The sequence below is a fragment of the Anoplopoma fimbria genome, chromosome 9 (genome assembly GCF_027596085.1).
Source record: "Anoplopoma fimbria isolate UVic2021 breed Golden Eagle Sablefish chromosome 9, Afim_UVic_2022, whole genome shotgun sequence".
In the NCBI taxonomy this organism is placed as follows: domain Eukaryota; kingdom Metazoa; phylum Chordata; class Actinopteri; order Perciformes; family Anoplopomatidae; genus Anoplopoma; species Anoplopoma fimbria.
This window is the reverse complement of record NC_072457.1, coordinates 5,857,525-5,877,978: the sequence shown is the minus strand read 5'-3', so window position 1 is coordinate 5,877,978 and position 20,454 is coordinate 5,857,525. Positions and strand designations below refer to the sequence as shown.

Here is a 20,454-nt window from a genome sequence, read left to right as displayed (position 1 = left end):
AAAAAAAAATAGATATAATGTCAAATTCTAAATAATAATTTGGGGGCTAAAAAAATCTCCTATTTTTTAACTTATATACTAATGAACTCATATTTCAACAATCTTAGCCCTGAAATGAATGTAGGCCACACACACACACACACACACACACACACACACACACACACACACACACACACACACACACACACACACACACACACACACACACACACACACACACACACACACACACAAAGGGTTGAAAGAAGGAACACAAAGGCGGACTGAACTCCACCCATTACGCGTCACTGTCGACCTTTCCGCAGGTGTCACTTCCAGTTTCTTCACATTCTCCCAGTAGACAGAGGTGATTCCCACACCCACACACACACACACACACACACACACACACACACACACACTAACACACACTCTAACACACTCACACAGCCTCCTCCTGTCTCTCATTTCCTGGATCCAGCGTGTCCGAGCTGCTGTGGAAAAACTTTCCGGAGTGCGTCGTTGCGCACAGAGCTGAAGTGTGTGTGGAGGAGGAGGAGGAGGTGGAGGTGGTGGAGGATCTGGGATTGTATACTCTCCTATACTGGGGGGGTGAAGGTTGAGGATGTCGGCCGTGAAGGCTCTGCAGCAGTGGTGCCGGGTCCGGTGCGACGGATACCGGGACGTGTCCATCACCAACATGACCACGTCGTTCAGGGACGGCATGGCTTTCTGTGCGCTCATCCACAAACACAGACCCGATCTCATGTAAGTACAGAGCCGGAGGACTACTGGGGAGGAGGGGAGGGTCTGGTGGTTTCTACTTTTCCAGCTTGGTGGTAAGTTTTCTGCAGCTCTTTCATGGACATGGACCAGAGAAACAGGAGCAGGAGCTCAGCTGAGGAGCTCAGAGTCTTCAGCCTGCATGTTGTTACTCTAGGCCTGGATTTAATTTACTGTACCAGCTAAAGTGATCTTCTCTGCAATCCTATTACTCTGTGTTTATGTTCTAGGTTGCAGATCTGTAGGCTTACAGCTTGAGACTTGAAGGACTTTAGACCTGATGCTCTTCAAGACTTGAATTGAGACTTTAAGGCAAATGAAATAGAGTGTTCTTCAGGGTTTTTTATATTTAATTGTTTGCCTCTACCTGGTAATATCTGGGTCATTGTGAATTTTGGTTAACATAAACTTCCTGATTCATTTGGGCATTTGTGGCATCTTTCGTCCTCCAAAGATTCTATCCTTTTGATGAGGGTAATGTGTTAAAAGGAGAACTGGAAAACAGAAATGGACGTTCAGATTAATTGAAATCTGAATGTTGTAGTTTTCTAGACCCTGGAAACAACTAATGGCAATTTAATAGTTGACTTTGAAAGCTGTCTATTTGAAATTATGTTCGTCACAATACAATTTAAGATGTGAATTTGTGTGAAGTTTAAACTATTTCCGTCATAACTGCACATTTTTAACTGTTGGGCCTTTTACATTTATTCTCAAGCATTGCGTTTTCTTTCATATTAATAATAACATCATTTTGTTACAGGCTTGAGTTTGCTAAAATAGTAAGGAATAACTATAAATAAATAAATAAATAAAACATGTGAAACTGATTATGAAATAATCTCTTGATTCACTTTTAGATGAAGTTATTCTTTGTTTAGTGCATACAAAGTCAGAAAACAGTGAAAAAAAATGCCCATCAGACGTTTACTGTAGCAGCTTATTGGGATGTCTTCATATTGTTTGTTGTGTCTGGTCAACAGTGCAAAACACAAAGAAATTTAATTTTAAAGTTGTTTCATTTTCTGTCAATTGAAAAATCAATTAATTGACTTGTCTGTGTGTTAAGATCATTTTCAGTTTAAGGCCTGTTCAAGTGTTTAAAGCAAAGTCAAAAGGTTATCCAACTCCTTTGTGTTTACCCAGGACTTTTTGATAACTAACTGGGAGTTTCCACTCTGGGAATATCTGTTAATATTTGTCACTTGACAGCTGACAAAGTCTTTCTTTTGGAGGAGATCCGTCCATGTTTCGCTTTGGCTTAAATATTCCAAAGACCTGACTCACCATCTCTCCTTGAGCGTGGGCCAGTTTCTCACACAGACGCCTGGTTCTCATCCAGAGAGGCCATTAAGGCAGGAAGACAGTAGTTTCATTTTAGGAAGACACTCAGCTGGTCCAGTATTTTCCATTCCCCTGTTTTAGTGCAGCCAGACCAGCGTGGCGACACATTTCATGTTTACATGCACTGAAGCACTAAACACTGGTTAGAGGCTTTCCATCGCTCTACTGAATATAGACACTTCCATTCTTCTAAGAATGCAGGCTGACATCAGATCATGTGACACCACAGCAGTCACGATATGAATTAATCACTCCTACTATCTGTGTCATGATATGTGTTGATGCGACAGGCTGTTCTTGACTAAACAACACATGTTTAGATCTATAAACAAATAAATGAGATAGGGAAGTTGGATCACATGTTACTGTTGTTCATTTTTTTTTTTGTTCTTCTTCTGTTTCAGCAACTTTGATTCACTGAAGAAAGAGGATGTTTATGAGAACAACAAACTGGTGAGACATGTTTACATTCTGCCCTTTGACCTCTGAATGTTTTGAATTTTTTCTTTATCGGACAAACTCTGATGATTCCTGAGTCCACGCTTGCGGCTTTAGTATATTAAATCTACTGACCAGAAGATGAATCCCACTGATTTAAAGGTTCACTGCCCTCCCAAAGGTTTCACTCAAGCAGAAGTCAATGCTGAAAGGGCCTTATTGTTTATTGTTTATTAACTGGATCCCCATTAGCTGACGCCATGGCGACCGCTGATCTTCCTGGGGTCCACTGAACGGACAAAACATAATGCATGCAATACATGACACAACACAAGCAGTTAAAACAGACAGACAGAAACATGCATTCTTTCTAATGGCCATCAGGGGGCGACTTCTCTGGTTGCAAAAATAAGTCTTATTGTATAGAAGTCTATGAGAAAATGACTCTACTTCTCACTTGATTTATTCCCTCAGTAAACATTGTGAACATGAGTTTATGGTCTCAATCTCTAGTTTCAAGTCTTCTTCAATACAGCATGATGTTCATTTAGTGAATTATGGTCCCATTTAGAGTAAAATAGACCATAGAGTAGGATATGCTTGAGGCCGGGGCTAACTTGTGATTGACAGGTCGCTACTACGGCATTCTTTGGTCTGGTAGTTGTCCATGTTTTTGTCATACAACTTTAACCCTTTCACAGTGTGTTTTCACTTCATTAAAGTTAATTGTAACCTTTTTGCCGGCAAAAAATGTTTCACTGAGCGTTGGGTTGTACTTAGCTCCGCCCTCTCGTGTCTCTTCTGGTTGCAAAAAAAAACCAAGATGACGACGGCCAAAATGCCTGAAATGGCAGAACTTCTTATATGCCGTCTTTGGTTTCACAATATTACACTGATCAGCAGCTGGCGTTGACTCGCCAAGATGTGCTGCAATGTGCCAACAAAGACAGTAAAGAAGAAGAGTATTAATCTAGTAGAGACGTCTGTAAATCGGATGATTTTATTTTTTCTGAGGTAAATCAACTTCCCAGTACAAACACTTGAAATGCCCTTATTTGGGTCATTAGGTCCTAAAAGTTGTGAAAGTTGAATCATTAATGACTGATGAAAGAATTTGCTGCTTGCAGCCATAAAGTGCTTCTATGTGCGTGCTGGCTGTTGATATTGCATCAGGGCCACTTGATATTTGGTAACAGGGAATTTTCAAGAGCGTCAGTGTTCAAACGAAGAAGTCATTGCCAAAGGTAGAGTGTTTCAGTCTGGACACTCTGACTTTGGCTGCTTGACTACTTTCTTTACTTTCACTTTCTCCACAGAGCTTCATGGCTGGAATCTGAGCTCTGAGACAGAAGCTCAACATCATGTTTGCTCTTTAAAGTTATTATTTGACTCTATTCAGAATCCTAACTGAAACAAAGCTGAAAGAACAGATCCAAGTTAAAAATCAACAATGTAGGAGACTAAAGTACACAGCAAAGTAGTTTTTATGGCTCTCTTGTTCATCTGATAACTGATTTAGTAAATCCTCTCATGCTCGTAGGCCTGCCTCTGCTTGTTTTGTTTTGTTTCTGCTTCCATGGAATCGCTGAATGTGACTCTTATTGGAAATGCGTGACTCACTTTCTCTCTTAACACAGAAGGTGTAGATTAAATCTCTGAACATTATTTGCCATTTGAACCTTTTTTTTCAGGATATGCAAAAACAAAAAAGACATGGTTGATGTAAATCATTAATATAAGCAAAGAAAAGACATGTCCACGTGTAGAGGTAGGACGGGCATCTAAAATACAATACCAGGCACTCAAATAGACATAAAAAAATATATATTTCATACAAATGAACAAGTGACAACATGTATCAGCGTTATTGCCTCCTCTGTGTCAAAACGCCCTGATTTTGGCCAAAACTTAAGCCTAATTCTAAGACAAGACTTCGATAAAATAGAGCTGAAATCAAAAATGAAGAGTCTCAACCATGCATTTTAATATCTTGTATGAAGTGTGTTTAGATGCAGAAAGTCTCCATGTTTTTCCGTCCGTTCTTACAAAGACAGACTATCTGCTTTTCATTTCATTTATTGGTCCGTTTCCATCTTTGGCCACTGAGCTTCCTCTGTCTTGTTGGATAAAGTCGATGTCATCTGCAGGCGTTCAAGGTTGCGGAGGAGGAGTTGGGAATTCCAGCGCTGTTGGATGCAGAAGACATGGTGGCTCTTAGGGTTCCTGACCGTCTCAGTATCCTGACATACGTGTCCCAGTACTACAACTACTTCCACGGACGCTCCCCGAGTGAGTATATCAGTGTCTCTCTCTGTGTCCGTCTCTGCCTTCTGTCCTTTTCTCCCCGTCCAATCAGTCTCCGTTTTATTCATGTGTTCGCTGCAGTCGGTGGTTTGGGAGGCATAAAGCGCCCGGCCGACAACCCCACGGAGGAGCCGTCCGGGAAGAAGAACCAGCCGGTGGCAGCAAAAGTGTTTCCATCTTCCAAACCGGCCAGAGAGAACAGCCCTCCGCCCTCCTCCAACATCACAAGGCCCTCTCCTTCTCCAAAACAAACCAGGAATGCCACAAAGGTGACCGTAATTCTTCACACAAGCATTACAAAAAGTGTCCAGAAATTTGAAAAAAATGCTTGTTTTTGGAATAAACTCACAAAAAATGCCGGAGTTGCAGATCCAACACACATTTAAGACAATTCAAATAGCTACAAAGTTCTGTTTTTGTGTCTGTGCCAACCTGCTGTTACAAAAAAGAAACAGAAAACCCCCACATTACTTCAGATAAGTCACAGAAAGTACCTTAATAGATAACTTGTTCTGAATAAAATTGTAATTTCCACCTCATGAACCCTCCCTCACCCTTTCCTCCCCCTCTTCCAGGATGCCGTTGTTGATAGATCCCATCAGACGGGCACCCTGAGCAACAAATGTGCGTCCTGCAATTTCCACGTTCACCTCGTGCAGCGACATCTAGTGGACGGAAAGCTCTACCACAGGAGCTGTGCAAAGTGAGGACCCATGTTAATTAATTTAATCACAACGGGTCCTTTTAATCTATGGAGTCTGGAGCGTGCCACCAGAGCGATTATAGACTCTTTTGGTTTTTAATTGAAATAAAAAGAGGAAAAATGTGTTAATTAATTGATAGAAAAAGCAATTTAAAATGTATAATTGAAATTATAAATAGAACTCCTATCACATCGACAGACAATTGGACAGTTAAGAAAATAAAAGCATCAAATTTGATGCTCCAGACGTATCCTTATTCCTTGTCATAATTTGAAGCCTACATTTCCCACAATGCAACGCCACCGACAACAGTTCAGTTGGAGTTTATGTATGTTATGTTAGTAGTGCCTATTTACCTGTGCCCCGCTTATTATAATCCATATTACGGTTGTTTTCTAGAACATTTACAGTTTCCAAAGAATAACTTGATTTCCTTTTTGGGAGTTGGCACTTGACATTCTGCTTCTGACTCATTGCAATGGCATTTCCTTGTCTTTTTTAAGAGATAATCAAGGCCAAAATCTGTCCTGTAGAGAAGACGAAAACAAAAGCGTCCCTGTTGTCTCAGACATCAACTCTCGTCAGTTTGTTAAGATATTTTTCATTCTTCCTGCCCTCAACAGACTGTGGAAATCAAAGTATGACATGTTTCTGGCATCATCCAGGGTTCATAAAACCCTAGTTATGTCCAGCGGTTTTGTATTAAAGCTCAAACACCAGCAAGAGTTCTGATTGGTCAGCTGTGGGAAAAAAATTGTAACAATTACGTGTTTGTTTTTTTTTGCTTTCTGTCCCTCAGGGCTCTGTCGCCTACAAACCCAACAGCACTTTTCAGAGGTTTACCGACAAACACTCCGGTTTCCAGATTAACTCCTCTAGCAGACGCCACTAAAACCAACACAGTCACTCCAACTCACACTCCCTCCAGACTGGGACCATCATGGCTGACGGAGAAACCCAGTACCCCTCCCACCTTCTCCACCACTCTTTCTTCCAATTCGTCTCCCTCCCGGCCTGCTTCCAGTCTCTCTCCTGCCGCTAAAGAGAGTCCGACATGTGTCGTCTCCAAACCGGCGGCTTCACGTACTCCCAGTGCCTCTCCCGTCACCACAGCGACCACTTCTATCAACACCATGCCCGTTGCGGCTCCTCGTACCTCCATCACGGCGGCCAAGACGACGCAGTCCAAGTTCAAGTTCTTCAAATCGGAAAGCGATGAAGAGAAGAAAAAGACCACGACCACCAGCATCGTCATAAACAAAGGGCCGAACGCGACCGATAAGGTGAAGGAGGCCACAGCGGGACAGGCCGTCTCTTTGGTGGTGAATGTTGGCGGTTTTGGCAAAAAGGAAGCGAATGTGAGCCCAAACGCAGGTGGAGATTCGAAGGCGAAAGCACGTGGAGAAGGTGGAGATTCAAAGGCGAAAACAGCTGGAGAAGGTGGAGATTCGAAGGCGAAAGCAGCTGGAGGAGGTGGAGATTCGAAGGCGAAAGCAGGAGATTCGAAGGCGAAAGCAGCTGGAGAAGCAGGAGATTCGAAGGCGAAAGCATCTGCAGCGGCCTTCATCTCCAAAAAACTGACTGAGGAGAACAACAACAACAACACCGCTAAGCCGGCGTGGACGACTGTAGCGCTGAAGAAAACTGACAAGTAAGTAGTGAGAACCCACACATATGTGACTTCATAACATCTTGCGTTGGTCTGACCTCTACTGGTGAATAGTGGCGTCTTTAATAACTCCTCACCTCTGATCAGACCTGCTCCTCAAGTCGAGACGCCAAAGAGGGAGACGGAGGGAGTCCGAGGGAGAAAGGTGCTGAAGGCAGACCGCTCAATCCTCGATGACCTGCCGACCCGGACTGACACCCGGACTCCGAGCCCGGCCGGCGGGAGTGGACTCAGAGCCAGAACCCCAGACAGAGGAGCCCCAAAGCCCGGCGGTGCATCGCCTAACACCTCAGGTTAAACTCCCTCTCATCTGCATGCCAACGTTCCTCTTTCACAGCCATTAGCAGTTATTATTTTTACAATAGTTTGATTGATTTCTGTTTTGCGAAGACCCGCCTCTGATTGGCTAGAAGTGGCTGCCTTCTTTGCAGAATTTGTTCATTTTATAGCTGATAAAGATTGTTGGTGGGTTGGTAGTGGAAATGATTTAATCTCAAATGTGGATTGTTTTCATCAGGATGGCATCCTTCTTGTTTAGTGCTTTCATTTATAATCACAATGTTTTCTCTTAAATTCTCTGTGAAACAAATTTTCCCTTTAGAGACTTCATTGACAACCTAAAGTCAGCCTGTTACTTCACCCTGTACACGTACTTCTATGCAAAGAAGCTCTTTGTTCCTCTGGTGTTAGGACCTGATATTGGATAGTGGGATGGGACTCTAATTTGTCTAATTTGATTTATTTTTTTCTCATCAGCATTAGAAAACAAAGATTCTCCTTCGGACTGGAGGTCGAAGCTCAAACCCATCGCCAAGTAAGACTCATTAAATTAACATTTGTCCTTTGTTGCTCCCATATTCTATGTTTCCGGTTTATTCCTTTTTCCCCTTTACTGGCTCGGCTCCTAAAGTCAAACCTCCAGCAGAGGAGTATCTGTACGTGGGCGGGCTCACAGCAAATCAACATCTCCTCTTCTCCCCTGATATCCTGTCCATCCACCCATCCTTTGATTCCTCCCTTTCATCCATCCTATCCAACCCTTTCCACCTCCCACAGGACGCCTGTACCCGCTGCTCCTCCAAATGTCTCGGCCATCATTTGTAGTCGGAGCCTTCGGCCTCTCCTCTTCCCCCTCCTCCCCCCCAAATGGTGTCAGGACTGAGTCGAGTCCTCCGTGGTGCAACATATGCTCAGCGCTCAGAGTTCCTTTCCCCCGGATGACCTTTTCCTGCCGCTCTCATGAATCAAAGCTAAACACTGCATAAAGGGGACTACTTGTAGGAGCAGATAAAGGGCCATTAATTAAACTCTGTCTGTTTTTTTTCTCTGTTCTGCTCGTCTTCAGACCTGCTGGTCCTTCAGAGGCCTCCCCTAAACCCTGGGCTAATGGAGCCGGAAAGCCTCAGACTTCAGATCTGTCTGTCGGGCCTTCTCCCTCCTCTCACCTCTCCAGCCTGAGCATTTCTGTCACTCCACCTGCAGAAAAGGGTAACATGGGCACCTGTGTTGTAATGTTGTTCTGTTTGAATATGATTTCGGACAAAAAAAACCAACACTGCACATTTCTATCTTTCAGTCCACCTCGGCATTAGAGATTAAGTCTTAATTACTTCCTATGTATGAATCAGACCTCTCAGGATTTCCTCCCTTTGTCCTTAACATTCTTTATATCTTTGTTTCTTTTTCAGGATTCCTGAATGGTCAGAAAGACCCAACTGAAAATGGCACCAAGTCCGAGTCAAAGAAGGTATTGAACCTTAGAAAATAAGTTTGCTTTGCCTTGCATCACATTTTTTTTATTTAATACCATGGGAGTTTACATTTTTTGTTCGGTTGAAATAAGCATTTAGAAGAAGAACCCTGTGAGCCAGTGACTTAGTTAATCATCCATATACTGTGCTGCATAAGGATGTAGCTTCACTGTAAAAGTAGCTAAAGCATTTTAGTTGTCAAGCTAATGCTAAGAAAGTTAGTTGGCAGAAGCTAATTAGAAGCGATGAAATGTGTGTCAAAATCCAGGAGCTTAAGTTAAATGAGCTAGCAGCAGATGTATAAAGGAGTAAAATGAATTAATTTAACTGTTATTATTATTATTATTATTATTATTATTATTATTATTATTTAACCAACATAAGTTTGTTTAAGCTTACATCTTATTATAATTAATGTAGCTAATCCTTTTGAGGTAGCTAAAGCTTTCAGTGGGCAAGCTAAGGCTAACAAAGTTAGCTCGCTATTTATAAAAATGTGCCAAAACCAAAATAGTTGATATAGAGTTGATAAATAAAATGTGCTAGTAAAAGAAGTGATGTAATTATTATTATTATTATTATTATTATTATTATTATTATTATTATTATTATTATTAACAGTTTTAAATGTATTTAATCTACTTGTTGGTTGTAAATGGAAAAAAATATATAAAAACTTTTCTATTTTAACCAAATAATTGGAGAAATAATTGGTGAAAACTTTTCACACTACATTTCAATTGTTTATTAATGTTATCATTTATATATCTTACTAATCTGATAATCTTTCACTGCCTCTTTTCTCCACACTAAAGTGTAAGGATGTAATTTAATAAATACAGTCGGATCACTAAGTTAGGTTCACCTGTGATTTTGATTTATGTTTTGGTTTTCATCTTCCATTCATATTGTGTGTGTGTGTGTGTCTGTGTGTGTAACATCTGTAGCTGAAACCAGGCTACATTCTCAAAGAGGACATCATGAGGGAACTGCAGGAGATTGAAGATAATTTGAACGAGTGGGAGAAAAGAGGAGTGGAGCTGGAGGTGAAGCTCCGCAGCAGTGAACACGGTGAGACAAACACACGCCTCCTCTTGAATCAGAAGAAAAATATTTAGAAGGAAGGAATGTATGTGGGATTAACTTCATTATGTGTGTGTGTTTGTGTGTCAGAGGGTGAAGACGACTCTCTCATGGACGTGTTCATGATCGAGTGGTTCAACCTGATCAGGAACAAGCAGGTGGCCATGCGCCGGGAGTCTGAACTGGTCTACATGTGAGTGAACACACACGCACGCACACACACGCACACACACATGCACACACACTTGCGGGGCATGCCACTATTGAGCGATTAGTGAAACAGACTTGTGGCCAGAAGGTTGACAGTTTGAATTCCCAGTGTCCTCCCTCCTCCGTCCCACAGCAGGGCGTCCTGGAACAAGACAGCTCACCCCCCCCCTACTGAAGCAGGATGCTGCTAAACAGCACAAATGCACAGCAATTATTCCTTTCATTAATTATTGTTAAACTTCTACATCTACCAAGACATTTTAAAGGCAAATTATACAAAAAGATATTTAGAAAATTGTTTTTTTATTGGAATCCAGAGTTGTATTTAAATACACGCAGTGTTAGAAATCATGGGGATTTTTGAGAAAAAAAAAATGGACACTGAGCTCATGAACTTTTGATTTATGGCCATTTAAAGCTGCTCTTATCAATATTCTTAGGTTAGCAATGGATCTAATGACCTCTAATGTGTATAGTGATAGGGTTCTGTTGCATTGACAAACCCACAGAGAACTATCACCTGCCTCACTGACGTGTTTAGGTGTTTCGTTTTTAGTTTTTATGGCCTGCAACTTTATTGTTTTGGTTTCACTCTCACTGCCCTTATCAGCGGGATATCCAGTCTCATAAACCCACTGTACACTATACCTGCCCAACGCCAAACAGGACACAGGCAAAGTTAGCAACAAGCTGGTGAACATAGTGGAGCATTTGATAGCTAAAGAGCAAAGTATTAATCTTAGAAAGACAAGATAAAAATAAAAAATGAAAAATAAAAAAACAAGTATTGCTTATTTATAATACTTGTTTTTTTATTTTTCATTTTTTATTTTTATCTTGTCTTTCTTCTACTATGTCTCTTGTGTGCACTTTACTCTTTGCTGCTGTAAGCCTGCAAATTTCCCCGCTGCGGGACTAATAAAGGATTATCTTATCTTATCTTATCTTAGGAGTTGGTGTAGACCAAAGCTGAGCTTAAAGAAGAGTGAATATTGGACTTCCACTTGCCACGTGGCACAAAAAACACGACTTCAAATAAATACTGATGTTGCTCCGTAACTGCTAGATGTCTAAATCAGCAACTGTTTTGCAAACAAGTTCACGATATCAAAAGTGATAATGTTTAAATGTTGTGTTTCCAGCTTGTTTCTGCTGCCCCCGAGTGGCAAGAAAAGCATAGTGCAGGTTTTTTTATTTATCTGGGTAGTGTTTCACCACCTTTTATATATGTGGCTCAAGAAGTTGTGTTGTGGTTCAAGCCTCAGATCTCCTTATGTCCACATGTTGATGTGCCCTTAAGCAAGACACTGAACTTCCGCTTTTGGATAGTTTGTTTTGCACAATTATGGCAATTTATGTCCAGGGAAATGTTTGGAATTTCGTAAGTAAATGATTTTATGAAGGAAAGGCCATTGTGTTGTTTCTGTATTTGTATACAAATTACAGCAACAGAAAATGTTGAACATGAAGTTAGTTAGGCAACTCTTGTCCTTAATGTACTCAATAGCTTTTGCCAGAGCTTTCTAATGCAAAAAACCCCCCAAAATTGTCAAACAACCAGACTTGAGACATGCAGCTCTTGACGATAGTAACAAATACAATGAACTATTTTATTCATATGTTTGTTGTTTTTACGTCCAGTGGTAAAACCCAGGACCTGGAGGAAGAGCAGCCCACTGTTGAGCAGGAGCTCAGGAGACTGATGGATAAACCAGGTGAGAGTTTGGGGGGGGGGGGAAACGCATTCAACACAAGACACGATGGCATGAAACAGATCTGAGAAACATCTGAGACTAAACCGTGTCCGTGTGTTTGTTGAGCAGATCGTCTGAAAACCAGCTGGGACCGGAAGAGGGAAGAACAGCTGATGGCCAAACTGGTGGAGATCGTCAACGACAGGAACGCTATTATAGAGGGTCTGGATGAGGACAGACTCAGGTGTGTACGAGACCACAGTGGAGGGGATGAGTCATTTGGGGAAATTTAAACTGTAGAATTATGTAAAATATTGTTATAAACCAAATCTCTGGTAAAAAATAATCATATTTAACGTGGAGTGGTTCTCCGGGACAAAACGGCAAACTAGTAGCTTGTCAGAGAAGACACTTTTTTGCCTCCTATGAGTGTTTTTTCGGGGATGGAACCTGCCGAGAACAGACATTCAGGATCTCCAGGATGGAACCTGCAGCAGGACAACAAGGTTAAAAAGGGCTGTAGTTTCTACACTTTTCTGCTGATATGGATTATGTGTAAAACCCCTAAAAATATAGCTGAGCAATCAGCACTTTAACTTCACAGTAATGCTATAAAAATACAATTTTATTGATCAGTTACAGATTTATATAATCTTTAAAGTTGTGTATTGATCATAAATGCCAAATATTCACTCTTAACAGCTTGTCAAATGTGGGGAATTGTGATTTTTCTCTGCTGTAAATCGCTGTATATTGAATATTTTTGGGGTTTTGGTCAAACAAAACAAGCAGTTAGTTTTTAAAAGCTCTGGAAAATTGTTACGGAAATGTTTCACTTCATTCCAACACTTTATAATAAATGATAAATAATAAACTAAAGAAAAATACGAATTAAATTAACAATTAAATATCTCATGGTCTTCGTTTTGATTTCAAATCCAATTTACTCGAGTACAAAGAGAAAACAACAAAATGTTTCACCACCCTCGTACTCACAGATCACACACGTGTGTAAACGCAGTAGAAGCTCCTACAGGTAGGAACTGCTGTTAATCTGTGTTTTGCTTCTTTTTTTGCATTTTCTCAGGGAGGAAGAGGAGGACGAGGAGCTCGACAAGATGATGATGAGTTTCAGTGAGTGTCTCAAACACACACACACACACACACACACACACACACACACACACACACACACACACACACACACACACACACACACACACACACACACTCTGTTCATTAGTTATCACAACCTCGATGTCACTGCAACTTAGTTTGCTTATAAATTATCCAATTGAGGATTTCCATCATGGACGCCTTTAATTGAAGTAGATAGAAATCTCATTGTGTGTTTATGGAAGTGTGTGTGATTGTGTGTGTGTGTGAGTGTGTGTGTGAATGTGCTGCATGTTTAAAGGTGCCACCGGGCGATGTTTTCATCTCATTTGATCTAATGACTGCTAATGGAAAAAGCATCAAACAAAATGCTCCCCCTCTTTTCTGTCAGCGGCATTTCCTATTAGACAAATGGATAATGCAGCCGGTTTAATTTGACCCTCTGATAGAATAGAGTTAAAGCCGGCTTCATTTGCAATTCATGACCGGGAAAGCAGGGCTGAAAATTGAGGAGATTTATTGAACTTCAGTGAAAGGTCGTTATGTTGCGAGCGAGTGAACGCCGACCGTGGGCTAAAGACCAGCCATTTCATTTTAATGTATTCCTAAAGTTAATGCCAAAGTTTCACAGTTCATTCCCACTCTGAGTGTAGTCATGTGATCGTTTACACACACGTCCTATCTCATGAGATAAACGCTAATATAATACAAATATACTCCTCTTTCATTTTCTGGGAGTTGTTTTTAGTCTTTTAATCTTCTATAAGGACACCTCGAAATAAGGTTGAAATGACATTAGACTTCTTGTAACCATGGCAACAGTGCTTCTGTTATGTGAACCCTCACTGGTTAAAGACAACAACTAGCCTATGAGTTAAACTCGACTAGAAAAAACTTTGAACACAACTTGTGGACACATCTTCTCTTTTTGGTCGTGGCTGTGGTATAAGCACTCTAATACATGCACTTATATAATAATATGTCATTTTAATACATATCAGAATCATTTTTATTTGCCGAGCTATGTGTTCACATACAAGGGGTTTGACTCCAGTTATGATATTAGAGATAAGAATTGAAATAGAGCTTAAAACAACAACAAAAAGGCACTCGGAGAAGGCAGACCTCCGCCTAATGCCGTTTCAGGAATTGAAAAATAATCCGTGTATCCTTCCCCAAATGCGGATCAGCTCCGAAATGTAATTGGCTCTTCTGCGCCCATCCTTCATCCTTCCACAAAGTGTCATGAAAATCAGGACGGTAGTATTTTCGTTATCCTGCTGACAAACAGACAAACTAATCAACAAAAAGGACCACAAACATAAAGTTCTTGGTGAAGCTAAACAAAGACATGTCAAAATAGATATGGAACTTATATGTGCATACAAGTAGGTAAAAAAATTGTGCTTCGTGGCAGAATTTCACAATAAATCACACACGTTCAGGAAATGATGGGTTTATAAAGTTGTTACTCAAGCAAACTACTACAGAGCTTTTCTTGTGTTAGTTTGTGCTGCAAACAGAACTTTTTAAAATCCGATTTTCCCATTTCTTTAGAATTCCCAAATGTAATTTTCTTTTTTGAGTTGATTGATTGAGTTTTAATTTCCTTCTGTGTGATCTTCTGACTCCCCTCCTCTCTCCTCTCTCAGACATAAAGAAAGACAAACCAAAGAAGAAGTCTCCGATGTCCAAACTGTTCAGTTGGGGGAACAAGAAGGAGGGATGATGCTCCGCTAAACACAGCGCTGTGACTGTCTTTGATCTCTCTCTCTTTTTTTTTTTTTTTTTTTCTACCGCTCTTGTTGTAGTCTTCATGTCAGTGTACGCCTGTGATTGATGGGATAACACTGATGATGGTGTGTGTGTGTGTGTGTATGTGTGTGTATGTGATCTGTCATTTTAAGCGCTTCTAGAGAAATGCCCTTCCCTCTGTCGACTGCATCACTCAAGATCTGACGTTACTCCTGCCTTCCTACGACGCACACACACACACACACGCACACACACACACACACACACACACACACACACACACACACACACACACACACACACACACACACACACACACACACACACCGAACTGATGTTTAGGGGTTAATGACTCACCCAGCCGTGATGTGATTGGGTTCAGCGCTCCAGTTGTTAGTTTTAATACCCTTCTAGTCTTAAATCTGTCTACTTAATGCTCTCAACACACACACACACACACACACACACACACACACACACACACACACACACACACACACACACACACACACACACACACACACACACACACACACACTTCCTCCCTCTATCTGCTTACATGTGCCTCTTAGTGAACTGTTGGTTGTGTACAGTCACACTGCAGATGCTAATACGATTTAAAGAGAGGAGGTCAGACAGCTGTGTCTCGCTCTCTGCTCATGTTTCGTTCCACGTTACGAGACTGAACGTCGGGGTCGCTCTCTGACCTCGCTGTAGTCGTTTTACATGTTGAACTACATCTAAGGTCTCGCTTTAATACAGCACTCGTTTCACAACAAGTTTACACAGAGCTTTACTCTAATCTTCTAGACCAATAGTTTCCAACTAGACGTTCAGGAGTTCTCAGGATAACAAAAAGCAGAGGAAGCAGGTTTCTAGAGTCTGAGAAGATACAACACTCTTTAGTTGAACTTGTCACAGCTTGTAGGAACACTCTCAGAAAAAAAGGGTTCCAAAATGGTTCTTCCTGACAGGCTTAGGGCTCCGTTAAAAACCCTTTCCATCCAAAGAACCTTTTTGGAAGAAAGATTTCTTCATGGATTGTTGAAAGCATGGTTGTGGGTTGAACTGCACCACCTCATGAGGCCCAAGGCTACCTGGACGAGGTTCCCCATGGCCCCAGGCTAACCTGGTTAAGATGGAGAAAAGGGAATATGAGAAGGTTATTGGTAGATCCATCTGGGTAGGTACTAAGTACCATTAAGACCTTTACACACCAGGGGTATAACGAATTAACGACACAAAAATGCTGAATATTAAACGTCATGGGCTTCTATTCTGAAAGGTCTTATAAATATTAGTGCAAATCCACCTGTTCCACGCAAAGTGATTGGCCGGTGTCTTCTTTGACCTGCGAAAGTTTAATATTCACGTTTTGTTTGAAAGTTTTCATGATAAAATCAACAGTTTAAAAACAGAATACAGACTTGTGAATTAGGCGCATGAAAGAAACGCCCCCGGTGTGTACAGGCCTTTAGAAGATGGAAAGTTTCTGAGTGGACCATTACACCATAGAAGCCTTCATAGGGGCTTCTAGGGTTCTCCTATATGGGACAAACCGAAGAACCCTATATGGTTCTAGTTAGCACATTTATTTCTAAGAGTGTATATGTCATAGATATAAACAAAATTGACTGATAATTTGATCATTTTGTTTTCTTTTACTTCTTTTCAATAATTATTTTCAGGGCATTTTTTTCCCTCTGTTTCATATCAATAGTAGAGCAAAGTATTCAGAGTAAATGTTTTATATCTGTGGTAAATGCAAACTTTGATTTGGGGCTACAAGCAGGCTTAGCTTTGTTTTAAGGAGCTGGAAACCACAGTAACAAACACACTCGTGAAGGTTCCCACTACTAATAATTAACAGATTTTAACTTCATATTTAGGTTTTTTATTAAATTACAGTGATTCTCTAAGAATTAAGAGAAAAGCTCTCAAACATAACATTTCCCTTTTGAGCTTAGATTTGCTTCACCATTTACAAATTAATGTTTTTTAATAATACATTTATGGGTTAATGCAGATCTGATGCTCACACAAAGCTGCAAGAAAGTCACTGGATTTCGTGCTTTGTTTTACTTTCACGTTCTCCTGTACTTATGTAGTTTGTATATTTACGGTTGACTAGAAGAAAAAGGATGATCTGGTTTGTGTCATGTGACTCACAGGTTTAAGCAATTTAAATTGACTGGATGTTTTTGAGTTGTAGAAATATAAGAACTGGTCCATATTGGACCTGGATGTGTAAAATCTGAATTAACTGTTGAGTTTGTTTGTGTCATAATCTATTGCTTATCAGTCATTTTTTGGAGAGGCACTAAAAGCCAATTTATAATTTCTGTGTCATAACCAAATTGCTCACTTACAACACAACTTTTCGGTATTTCATGTCATTTCACATTGTATATATGTTAATGTTTGTGTCAACTTTTGTTGCCCTTTATTTCAGCTGTATGTATTGTATTAAGTTGACACTTAAAACAGTCTGATTATTAAATGGCCTGGATTTGAAACAGATTCCTGTAACAAAATGACTAGAATTTTAATAAAAAGATGACAGTATTTATTGGTCATGGTTTTCTGATATTATGATACTCGATTATATGAAAAAAGAATAGTACGTAACTTTAACTAATTAATGCTAAACCATCTTAATTTACCTTCATATTACTCTCTTGAATGTGTAGGAGTTTGAATTAGTGCCTATGTTTTAGTGTTTTTATTCACGCACTGTGATATTTTAATCATATTGGGCCCATGCAGGATTTATTATTGGTCTTCTAAAACGGTTAAACTGGATCTGTGTTGATGCAGTTTCAGTTTATAGACACCAGGAGGCAGCATGAGACTTTCCATGTCACTGCAGCTCACAGAGAGCATGGATCCCTTTTTATATCTTTTGGTCTTTAGAGCTGATAAATTCACACATACAAGATCCAACCCAGACATAACATAAAAAACACATAGATTTTTTTTTTGTTTTTTTTTATTCTTAAGGAAGTTAAGTGTTCAGCTTTGGATTTTTCTCACTAATGCAGAAAGGCAAAACAAGCTATTTTTGTATTTAATTAAATTATTTAAAAAAATTAATGTAATTAGGAAAAGCCTCATTAAAATAATTAAAAATACATTTTTCAAGAGTGTCCTGTTAGAAAAAGCAGCAGCACATTTAAGTTTCAGACAAACAGTTAAATAACAGTTCGCTTTAAATCACTTCTCCAGTCAAACTATTGCACATATATTTATTTTTATATTTTTCTCCTGTCAGGTGTGACACTAAAAACGGTAAGAAAACACACAATCTGATTGTTGTTAATAACAGTCTGTAACAATCTTTAAATCACCTCTGCTGCAGAGGATTCTTGTTTTCTGCACTACAAACACATGGAACTGCAAAAACTGTGAGGAAAGATTCGACAATTTGAATTATTAATTTTTGAGTTCTCTTCCAAGGGCTTTACAATCTGCACAGTATACAGTAGTACACTTTTTTGCTCCTTAACCTAAATAACACCCTTTTTTATTTTAGTTTTTTCAAAAATAACACACTTAATACACATTTCTGAAAGGGAACAAGAAGAAATTGGCATTTTTATTACAAGAATATAGAGGTTGTGTTGCAGAAGTATAAAGAGAAACTTAACAAGAACAGCCAGTCTTCTTAGTATGTTTGTTTCCCAACCTTAATTTGTTTTAAACTAATGTTTCATCAGAGGTGTAGTTAAGAATTCTTGGTCGCCCTTAGCGGACAACGAAATACATTATTTTTTAGATTTCAGGACACAGAAAATACAATATTTTAGTTGAATCTTATGTCCTCTGAACCTCATCATGTATCTTATAGATGTTTACATGGAAGGTTTTTGCACCAAAAACTGAGCAGTACAAATATCTTGTATCATCCTACCTGTGAAGGCCACAGGTGAGGAATGAGTATGCAGAAAAAGACAACGTTGGGGGGGGGGGAAACTGTGGGTAAAAACAGATGTTAATCTACTACAACAGAACCACAGTGCTCCGAGCTCCGAAGTCAAACACACACATGCAAACACAAGAACATTTTCTCTCTGCTACAGTTTAAAACATCCATTCACGGCATAGCGAAGGAGAAAAGAGAAGAATAATACAATGAAAGAAGAAAAAGAGCAGGGGAAATTGACTTTTAGCTCATAGTTGTTGTTTGTTTTATATCTTTTGGCGTGAAAACGGTGTAATCATCTCCTCTCTAAAGGCAACATCTGTTCCCGTTGTTATGTGTGAAAGTGTTTGTTGATTCCTTCCTTAAATCCATGATAAAACGTTCCGTCGCCACGCCGCTGTGCGTTCTGAATCAATCATGTCTCCGCTTAACTTTGGAGCATGTTTATCTTTGGGGCCGAAAAACGTGCCTTTAAGTCGACTCAATGAGGAACATTTATACAACGTGGGAGACTGCGGTTTGGGGCAGCAGACTGTAAATATACCTTTGAGGTGGTTCATTTACATAACACAGTGGGCCCTCACATATTATTCACGCGAGAGTTTTAAACAGTTTTGGAGAGTTTGGATCGAGGCTCCGCTCCGCTCTGACATAACGTGATTCAAACCATTCACGGCTCGTATCTGCTCAATCCGTGTTAAAATAGTATGAAGTCTGCATTAGCATACAATCAACCTGTTGGTATTGTTGTTTCACACGCCTTTATGTTCTCTCCCTTTAAGGTTCAAAAGGAAGCTGTGTTCATGATTTGACACACTGCACACTTTTTACATTTGCTTCTTTTCACACAAAACCTCGCAGATTTTATGCTGTGTTCAAGTCAACTCAAGTAAAGTTCCTCTTTTTATTTCAGTGCTTTTAGTTGTCTTGTTACGTTTCTTTCTTCCTGTTATGACATTACACCTGAACAAACACACTTATAACGTAGTAAATGTGGTAGAAAGTTGTCTACTGACACATCCGGCAGATAAGGAGCAACACAGATATTCATGGGCATGTAAATCCAAAGGTCCCTCTTCTTTTAGCTCTGCTTTTGGTCTCCACCATCTCTTGAAGGAAATATCTGGCTGTTTTACTGCTAAATGCTCCACCAGTAAGTCTTGTTTTGATCGGTTTTGATTAAGTCGGGCAGGGAAAAATAGCGTTGGGCTGTTATATGAAAGTTGGGCTCTCTCTCTCAACATTCTGCGGGGTTTGAAAATATTGTAAAACATATATTTTTATGGGAAAAAAATGATAGAAAATGCATTCAACTTTGTTGTGTCCACTCACTTATATTGTTACCTCGTTTTAATAGAGAAATATTTGATTGACATCAGTTGTATGCAGTCTTTGTCAGGAATAAGGGAGACCTACTAGATAGATAGATAGATAGATAGATAGATAGATAGATAGATAGATAGATAGATAGATAGATAGATAGATAGATAGATAGATAGATAGATAGATAGATTTTAATTGATTTCACGAGATTCTTATAAACCAGCGAGAGGTCATAAAAAGGACCACATGAGAAAGTTTAAAGTGCTGTAACCTTATTTTATCGGCTGCTTTATTAAAAAAAAAAGATACTCTTGTATTATATTTAGCCTCTGCTTGGGTAACATTCTTTGCACGAATATGTTTCTGCTTCGGCAAA

General features: G+C 39.8%; 1 protein-coding gene across 1 annotated transcript; it reads left to right on the top strand.

Annotated features, from left to right (window-relative positions):
- The first annotated feature begins 399 nt into the window (after positions 1-399).
- Positions 400-15,270, top strand: micall2b (mical-like 2b). The gene is made up of 16 exons (XM_054604535.1): positions 400-750; positions 2,514-2,562; positions 4,695-4,836; positions 4,933-5,120; positions 5,427-5,554; positions 6,355-7,206; positions 7,312-7,517; positions 7,981-8,038; positions 8,570-8,712; positions 8,913-8,971; positions 9,923-10,046; positions 10,149-10,251; positions 11,910-11,983; positions 12,092-12,206; positions 13,050-13,096; positions 14,731-15,270. The coding sequence occupies exons 1-16, from the start codon at positions 608-610 to the stop codon at positions 14,805-14,807; spliced, it is 2,508 nt and encodes an 835-aa protein (XP_054460510.1). The 5' UTR covers positions 400-607; the 3' UTR covers positions 14,808-15,270.
- Positions 15,271-20,454: the final 5,184 nt, after the last annotated feature.

What these genes read in the sequence shown, in the direction of transcription:
- micall2b (XM_054604535.1), top strand. Translation starts at nt 608, where the DNA reads ATGTCGGCCGTGAAGGCTCTGCAGCAGTGGTGCCGGGTCCGGTGCGAC. An exon ending in TGCATCGCCTAACACCTCAG is followed by an intron (nt 7,518 to 7,980) that starts GTTAAACTCCCT and finishes TTTTCTCATCAG; the next exon opens with CATTAGAAAACAAAGATTCT. An exon ending in GAGTCTGAACTGGTCTACAT is followed by an intron (nt 10,252 to 11,909) that starts GTGAGTGAACAC and finishes TTTTACGTCCAG; the next exon opens with TGGTAAAACCCAGGACCTGG.